This window comes from Salminus brasiliensis, chromosome 6 (genome assembly GCF_030463535.1).
Source record: "Salminus brasiliensis chromosome 6, fSalBra1.hap2, whole genome shotgun sequence".
Lineage (NCBI taxonomy): Eukaryota > Metazoa > Chordata > Actinopteri > Characiformes > Bryconidae > Salminus > Salminus brasiliensis.
Genome location: NC_132883.1, coordinates 36,678,772 through 36,688,404, shown reverse-complemented (window position 1 = coordinate 36,688,404; position 9,633 = coordinate 36,678,772). Strand labels below are relative to the sequence as shown.

The 9,633-nt window shown below is 41.3% G+C and overlaps 1 protein-coding gene across 1 annotated transcript; it reads right to left on the bottom strand.

Moving 5' to 3' along the window:
* Window positions 1-237: 237 nt before the first annotated feature.
* b3galt4 (UDP-Gal:betaGlcNAc beta 1,3-galactosyltransferase, polypeptide 4) lies at window positions 238-7,485 on the bottom strand. The gene is given in 3 exon segments (XM_072682235.1): window positions 238-6,009; window positions 6,012-6,185; window positions 7,036-7,485. Coding segments are annotated over 2 exon segments (1,170 nt in total). The 5' UTR covers window positions 6,048-6,185; window positions 7,036-7,485; the 3' UTR covers window positions 238-4,875.
* Window positions 7,486-9,633: the final 2,148 nt, after the last annotated feature.

Here is a 9,633-nt window from a genome sequence, read left to right as displayed (position 1 = left end):
GACGGTGAAGTCCAGTGTCTGTTAGCTAAATTAATCCCAACGTAGCTAAATAACTGAATTCCACATAAACTGTCTGTCTAGACTGATCAAGTACATCTAGAAAAAAATATTAATTATATAATATGATCTGATAATCATGTTTAAATGAATAAATAGACCCAATAACCCCCCCCCCCCCCCCCCAAAAAAAAAATAAATAAATAAAAAAAATAATCAAAAAGTGCACAGACAAACTCAGATTGTGAATCTGTGCTTTATTGGAGATCTTGTGCATGTATGACACATCCATGTTGTACAGAACAGACAACAAGTTAGTATGTGAGCTCTCATTCACATACCTGTGTAAAGATACACACACACACACATCTACATTTCTGGAGCCTTCAGACATGAGACAATAGGCCGCTTGGAGCCAGTGATTTAGAGCTGCTGTGATAAAGACTTGACTAATCACAAGGGGCTTGCACTGCTGGAATTGGCCTATTGGTATTATTAAGACTACATATGGAGTAGGTAATAAATAGACAGGCTGTAGTGCTCATATTAGTTTTGCATGTCCAGTTTCATATAGGATAAACTGTACTTGTGTAGGTTAACCTGGACTTGCGAGGACACTGAATGCTATATGTTAAGCTAAATGCATTAAATAAATACAGATAGGGAGGTACCAGATATATGAGGAGAAACTGCAAACCAGTCACATCTATTTTTTATTATCTTTATGAAACCAATACTGAACTGAGTTCAGTTCAATTCCTAGATTAGGTCTAAACCTAAATTATATGCGCTTCACCACTGGCACTGCACTGTAGTTCAAACTTCGACCTTATTAGCTTGTCTTGATACATAATACATATTCACACACATAAATAAATAAATACATGTCTCCTATGAGCATTACACCCATTTTTGGTCCTTATTTATAAATCTGCTCTTTCAGGCCTGCATTTATCTTTTTCGATCTTTGGCTGAAGGTTCTGCACTTAAGGTTTTTAATTCAAAGTGAACAAATCTTAGACATTTAAAAATGCTGAATTGCAAGATTCATTCATCTGCAATGATGAATTTACTGGGTTGGTTTACCTGAGGTGGATTAAGACTTGGATTAAATTGAAAATCAGTGGTGAATCACATCGAAAACATCTAGGTTAATCTGGGTCTCGGAAACTACTCCAGTGTCCAAGATATTCGTTGAACTGAACCAGACCCTACTGGTGAACTCACTCAGCCAGAGCAAGCTGCAGAGCAAGCCACACATTTGCATTCAGTCTGTGACCTTTTCATTGGGCAGGGAAAACTATTCCCAATAATTTCATGGAAAAGCTTTAAAACCCTTGGTGGTTTCCATCTTTGACGGTTGGGTAAGGTAGACTTGTACATGTTCATGAGACCAATGGAGAGCAAGGGCATCTTGTCTGCAAACAGTAGTCTGGCATGTCTTCGACAAAGTCTTGTTCTTAAGCTTTCAGCTTGGTCTTGCCTCTAATGCACTCAACTTCAACCCACAAATTCTATAGTCAAATTAGATGTAAATTTTAAAACACACCTAAAAGCTGCTTTGGTCATTCACACAACTAATATATTCTTTTTGCAATGTTGTAGAAGAACCAGTTGTTAACAAGGTCAAACACACCTCCTAAACCAGGCTGAACCAGGTATTTTTAAACAGGGAAAATACCAGTCTTCCATGATACTTTATTGTGGAGGGGGTCTCGACATCCAGTGGCTTTCCATCCATGGTTCACTATTAGTGTTAGCATGGCTGAGTGAGTAGTTTTCCCTTGAAGTACACTTGCACTTCAGGGCAATTTCAGTAAAGCTTTCCATAGCGTTTCTACACACTGTGCTACCTATCCTAGATGAGGTTTAACACAGTTAACTAGGGATGCATCGATACGGCACCTGGGGTTCGATATAGCTATATACTGAAAGAGATACATAAACATATGAGATGTAGAAACTGGGATTACACAGATACCACAGTCTTTTTAACGCTGTTTAAGCCCTGCCTAAACAGTGTATGCTCTCTAGAATTCAATAAATACGCCCCAAATATTGACCTGACATTTTAGTCAACTCTGAACATCTGACAGATGCTGATTATTTCCTTAGAAATCAATTATCTCCTAATATCAAAAGATTCTAATATCATAATTCATCCCTTACAATGACCAGTTGATTGTCCACAGTTGCTACACAACACATTTACCCAACACACAAACTAAAAAATAACACCGGCCTGAGCCCCTTCTGTCAATACACTCTCCCTCCTGCCATTTCGTCTAGAAAATAAGGAAGCATATTTTCTTTCTTTGTCATTGGTCCTAGTTTGATCAGGAATTCTCATTGTGTCATTATAATTTCCCTCTATAAGCTTCCATTCATTACTAGCAATGTTAGTATTTTGCTAAAATACTCCTTTAAGAATCTGACCCCACTTTCCCACCCTCAACAAGGCATCCTATTTAATGATTTTGCATAGCTCCATCATCTATTTAGATTTTTTTGTAGATTTAACTAGATTTAACTTTTGCATAAACCTCCCTGCTTTACAAAGTGCTTACAAGATTCATCTTGTTAAAGGTTGCATCGTTTGCTTGGTCAACCTGACTGTTGCGATAAAAGCATAGATTGCAAAAAGCTCCTATTACACCTTGTTTGGTGTCTAAATAGTATAACTACAGTTCATTCTTTTAACTCTACACCCTTCTTTCACACCTATATCACATCATAGATTCTGTTTACTGAATGTGATTTCATCCTTTTGCTTTACAGACTCATTTATCACGACTGTTAAATTCATGACACATTTGTCCACGTGCTGTTCACTGGGATCAAATGCCGTAAAAGCATCTCAATTAGTTAAGGGAGTGGGTTAATAGCATGGAACTAACTATTGAACTATTGACCGACAACAAAACTAAAATGTAGCAAAAAACCTGCTAGTTCACAAGGCAGCCACATGACTCTGGAAGACCATGTACAAGAGTGAGGTAAAGCAAGTTTAACACTTCCAGTTTTAAACAGTCTCATTGCAATGCATTACTCAGTTGTAAAGGAAGAGTTTTGTTAAAAGGAACCATTCAATAAATAACAATACACAGAATAAACACAATACCCATCAAATGTTTAACAGTGTAAAACCCACATAATTGCAGACAAATGCATGAAATGGTTCAAACATGCTAGTTCTGTGTAACTTCACAGGTTTTAAGCAATTATTTGGACGCTGACGACTGGTTTCCAGACTTAGATTATGACTTATACTTAAAAGAATTTCCAATAGTAATCCAGCAGGGGCACTGCAATTTAGTCCGTAACTAGGCTTAATCCACAATCCGGGAAACAAACTAAGAAATTTGTCCAGAAATGTGTCCAGAATGATGAACCAGATATTCTAAAATGACTGACAAATCTGCATAGCATTGAGAATTAAGTTAGCATAAAATTATTATCCAGAATCATATTTAGTCATATTAAGGCAAAGAAAACTGACCAAAACCTTTTGTAAATGGATCATTACAGTTTATTGTTTATGTTCTTCACTTTTTGACCATAGATTAAAAAAGAAATTACTAATTTTAGTTTGAATTGTTTGTAGAATTTATATCCACATATTTTATCCCCTGAACAAAACAAATTTGTGTTTAGGTTGTAGTACCTTCAGACTCTTGCAGATGCTGTTGCATAACGATGATTGGGCTATAAATACCTGCAGAGTGTGTGTCAGGACTGATAGATTGAGAATAGGTCGTACTGTGCAGTGAATGTCTAATCCCATGTGTGGCAAATGGGTCACAAAGCTGATGTAAATGATTGGCAAAAAGGAGAGATTGCATCTGGGGGTGTCAAAGGCCACAGTGTGAAGGAAGTAGCTGAATTTGCAGGTGAATCGAAGGATACGGTCAAACGGGTCTATCAGCAGTGGCAAAGATCCCCGTCTACAGGAAATTCTCATCAGAATTGTGGCCCAAAAAAACGAAACTAATGGACAGGGGCCACATGTGGGTTTCACAGTTCGTGAGAGAAAAAATGCTTTGCTACTAAATGTCCACACAGGTCCATCACAAACTATTTCTGCCTTTGCTCACTTCTGCTCAGGAGTGAATTTCCTGTAGACGGGTTTTGCCACTGCTGGCAAAACCCGTATATCCCTACACCTACACCTGACCATACACCACGTCCGAATGCAATCACTCCCTTTCACCAGTCATTAACATCTGCTTTGCGAGCTAATTTTCCACTCATCAAAAAAAGACATTCACTGCACTGTACCACCTCCATCTATAAATCCTGTTAAACACCACACAGGTATTTATAGCCCAATCATCTTCATGCAACACCATCTGCAGGAGCCTGAGGTTTCTACCTTCTTGAAAGCAAAGTGACATATTTCATCTAAACTTAGCAAGTTATTCTAAACTTTTGAACAAACTTTGGTGCATATTACTGCAATCACCACTACATCAATTGTTCGGATCATTTTTCGGAGACCACGGCCATGTCCAGTTATCTCAGAGCCTCAGATTACTGCTACTTATAGAACATTTAAGGTGTAGAACGGAAGATACTTATCATAGACTGCAAGGTAGAGGAAACACTGATGGTACGTTTTATGGCTAGTGCTTGAAATTTCACATTTTTCCTATGTACACACAACCACCAAAGGCAGGTGCTCAGGGCACAGTGAACACACATACATACATTCAAGTACTTGGTGACTGGCACATTAGAAAAATAAAGCTACATGGTATCAGCTCACAGTGATTGCTTGTGTAGTACGGTTTCCTTTTGTGCTTCTTCAGGCATTTGTGCAACCTCACACAAGTGAACAAAATGCTCAAATGCTGGCTCTCCAACTGTTTCTCCAGATTTTCATGACCCCAGCAAGATCCCTAGAAACGCCCTCACCTTGCAAATGCCAAGTGACGTCCGGACTCCCAACCAGGAGCATGGAGCTGTGGAATGAACATCTGTCCAGTAGTGGAGCATTTCTTCCGGCTTAGTGTGGTGGACGGACACCATGGCTTGGTAGCAGCAGCGCCCATATGGTACGTGTGGTCCTCCAGAGAAGAACGGGCAATGGGTGGGTATGATGCCTGCTGCATGGGCACACAAACCCACAAATACATCCTCAGGAGGCAGAGGTTTGGGTAAAGGCATAGCAGCAGCTGCAAGTGAAAGCTTTAGCACGGTGGGCCGAGAAAGAATGTATGCCGTTCCGCTGCAGTAATCAGGAAAGACCGTGCCTCTGAAACCAACCTCGGACATGAAGTGCTTGCTGGCCGGGTTGCGGTCTGGGGCCACCCTCATGTGAACACGGCCAAGGTAAAGGTCTCCTAGTTCCTTCTCTGATCCCTCCCAGTTAACGGCGAGATAATGCAACAATGCATTGGGGTTGAACATCACGTCATCATCCACTTTGGCAAGGAAGCGAGCCTGGGGGCAGAAGCGTCGAGCCCAAGCCAGCATGGACAACGTCTTCAGAGTCAGGTTGGCGTAAGAGTCCAGAAAGCGACCCTGCACCAAGTCCCCCCGCTCCCGTGCCTCCTCCACCAGTTGCTTGGTGAGACCAGGGTCTGATGCCTGGCCCACCATGAACAGGGTCATGACCCGGTGGCCCCGGACTTGCACTTCCCCACCCCAGGTGTCACGGATGGCCTGGCGAGCCTTCTGGTTGGCAGGGGCTGAGGTCACTAAGGTGATAAGGTACGGTTTGGCACGTTGGCAGACAAGAGGGCTCGGCATAAGGAGGTACTCCTCTGGGCGGGTTGGAGGCATGCTCTGAGGAAGAACCCCTCCATGGGCACCTCCTATTCTACTCATTCCCAGAGAAGTCACCCAGGATTCAATGTAGTCAACAAACAGGACTGCTAGGAGGCAGGTGAAGACCAGCAGGCACAGGACAGGGACCAGCCCAGGGTGTCCTACTCGCTTGCCCAAACGGACCTTGCAGATCCACAAGCCACGGACCATCATTCCTGTGGATGACCGTTTAATCACAAACCTTAGGGGGTGGTTTCTATCTGCACTTCACCATTTATCATGCTCGCTCTTTTTTCCTTCCATCCTCCCCATGCATACTGTCTTTTTTTTAGGTGAAGAAAGTCTGGAGTCTAAGCTTAGTGCCGAAGGAGCCCAAAAGTGAAGCCAGGGCAGATGAGATCTTCAGGTTTTCTTTATCTCTACATGAAAAGAAACCAAACAATTTGGTGAATATTGAAAATATGACAAAAATAATATTATGCACCAGTAGTGCCACATTCAAAAATACCATCCAAAACTAAGCACAATGCTTTTTTTGTTTATTTAAGGATTTTATATATAAAGATATTACTGCATCACATGCAGTTAGACAGGACTAACGAGACGAGGCACCTGTATGGGATACCACTGATACCATTATCTGATACGAATAGCTTCAGTGTTTATCTGCTCCAGAGAGGGGCCAGGCAAGCTGTGTGTGTGCATTTGCACATTTGTGTCAGCAATGGATGCAACATAAAATAATAAAATAGCTAAACGCATTCATAAGTAGGGATGTCCACAAACACAGCCAGTGACAGTGTATATAGCTATGCTACAGCTACCAAGAAAACATCGGATATCGGCATCTGTCGTCAGTTCCTCTATCGGCGCATCCCTTTTACCTCTACCTGGTCTCAGTGCAATAATAAACAAGCTGAGCGCGTCGCTATCAGCCAACAGATCATATAACGACATGGAAATGAAACGCAGCGTGAAAAACTGTCCCCAGTTAAGGACTAGAGGGCTTCTGGCCACTGAAACGCTGAGCTAGCTTACACTTAGCTTAATGCTAATAGCGAAACACCGCGACCGACAGGCTGTGCGAGCCCAACGCTGCTGCTGCTGCTGCTGCTGCTGCTGGCGGGCGCTGTAGCTAACGCTCCTTAACGCTGTCAATACCTTTTAAAATAACACGTCAATATTTGATATTTTACTGCCAATGAATATGAATAGCTTAAAGATTCCTGTTTAATATTCTGGACTGAAAACTGGTTCAGTCCTACAAACCTTTATCCTCTTCCAGAGAGTTGATGGTGATGTTCAGTTGGTCCCTGCGTCCGGCTGCTGCTGCTGCTGCTGCTGCTGCTGTTTAGTCGATGGCGAGGCAGGAGACGCACGCACGCACACACACGCGCACGCACACACACACACACACACACACACTCACACTCACTCACTCACTCCACGCGAGGTGTGTTTCGGGCAGAAAGCTGCTCATATCTTGTTCATAGAGTCAGGGATGGCTTTTCCCACGAGCTCCCCTGATGACCAGCCTCGCTCGCGAATATAACCCTCCAACGTCAGCTGGGTCATATTTAACGTTATTTCAGTGTAATTAGAAACCCCACCGCCACCGGATATCATCACGAAACGGTGTTCTGGGTCTGTAGCTGAAAAGACGCTTTAATTCCCCAAAGAAGTGAAGAAAATAGAAAAGGACGCTGTCACGACTGACGTTTCCTGTTTCTAACATACTGCACGCTGATCGGGGCGCCCTCCAGCGGCGCAGCCCTGTCACTGCCATCATCAGAGGACGGTTCAGACCAGTTGATAGTGCTTGACCCCTGATAGTGTATAGGTCCGTGGTCACCCGATGCTGAATCCGCGCCAAGACAACCCCACCTGATGCTGAATGGAAAGCAGTGGATCCATACAGGACACTCCAACAACCTCTGGAATGCTTAACTGGGGGTCCTCTGCATTAATAGGAAAGCTGTCATGTACAGTTCTTTAAAGATCCTTTGAAACATAGAAGCTGAATGATCAAATCATCTGTTCAAAGGATTCTTCTATATGATGAAAAACGTGTTGTGTATAGTTTATTTAAGTATGTAAGTGTCTTTATAAAAGTGGTTCTGCACTTAAAAATGGGTTCCTTAACGAAAAGGTGCTAATATAGGTCCTTTTTTGTATAGTTACATGAATCTATATGATTCTATATGATGGAAAATGTATAGAAGCTATATGTGATCCTTTGATTTACACTCAAACATGGTTCTCTAGTAAAGAACACTGCAAGACTCAATTTGAGTGATTAAATGGTTCTTCTACATGATGAAAAAAAACCACTGTATATGGTTCTTTAAATTGGCTCTACACTTACAAACACTCAAAAACTTGAACACACAAAAAACATGACCACTTAAAAAACTATTTTAATATTTAGATGTTGTTTTTTTACCTGATTAAAGGATTCTTTGCATTGATGGAAATCCTTTTATAAACTGTCATCTCTTTAGAACTTAATGATAACGTATACATTGGCGTCCATACGAAGAGGTGGGGTGGGCCCAGGGGGCTGTGTTGAGGCCCATGGCTCATATAAAGCCTAACAAAGCTAACATTGGGATACTGACATGGTTGTACACCTACAATATATGTCTCATAAAGCCAAGAAGACACCTCACCAAATATTGGAGAAGAAATGGGGCCTATTTTTGTCTTGGCAGCTTGACTCCTGTTTCTTAAGTGTGAATTTGAGACAGTAAGAATATCGATCTCATGCAAGTCCTTGTCTTCCTTTCGAATGCCAGTCTATAATAATCTATACTGTCTGCTGGTTTTCAGTACCAGCCAATTTGACTTCCCCAGTGTTTGTAGAGAAAGGAACAGAAAAGTACTGTCACTGATCATCTCTTCTTTATCTGAGATTTTGGTGGATGTTGGATACTCAGAACATTTATTGATCTCATTAGGTCATTCTGCTGGATGAGACCCGGGTCATGTGATCATTTTCTGTTGAGTACAATGGCAGGTCTGTCTCTTGAGTTACCCATACAAAGCAGTTACATAGTGATTGATATCGCCTGATGTTATTCTTCACATTACACACACATTTGCAGCTAGATTTCCTCATGTGTTTTATACATTTTCATTTATATCCATCAAAATTATAATATAGACTATATAAAGTGCTTGAGTTACAGCCTGTTCGGTAAAGTCTGATCATATACAGCTAACAACCAACCTGGACAAAGAAATAATGAGAGAGAACTCCACTTCTGAACTGAGCGGATGATCTAAACGTATCTGAAGTGTAACCTGTCTGAAAGCATTATGTGAAATTATGTGTAGATTCTTGCATTTACCTGTCCTAATATGTTTTATATTCATGTTTATTGATGTTGTCAATGGCAGTCTTCACAGCTAAAACACAGGGCTCAAACCAAGAGTTGATATTCAGAGCTATTAACTGTTTAAAGAACCAGTCTAACAGGCCACACTTGGGCAACAACAAAGACGTGTCAGTCAGTCAAATGCATCTCCAAACAATTATGAAGTTCATGCAAAGAGATTTTGTTACTATTGGAGCATTTTTATTGGGCCATTCATCATAACCATTGTGTATTTTTGTACAGTTTAAGTAGAGAGTAAGATGTATAGACCGTCAGATTGATTCTGACCTGAAAAAGACATGATTCTAAAGGACAGTGTGGAACTGCTTTCTGTTCTGTTGCTCTTTTGTGGTTGGTGAAATCATTGTCTGCCTTTGTTTTCATGCAAATTATTAGACAAATAAAAACATTTCCCTGACAAATGTGTTGCTGGCTGTACATAGGAACTGTCCCCAAATCCAGGTGACCTAACCAAAGAACACAAATGTTT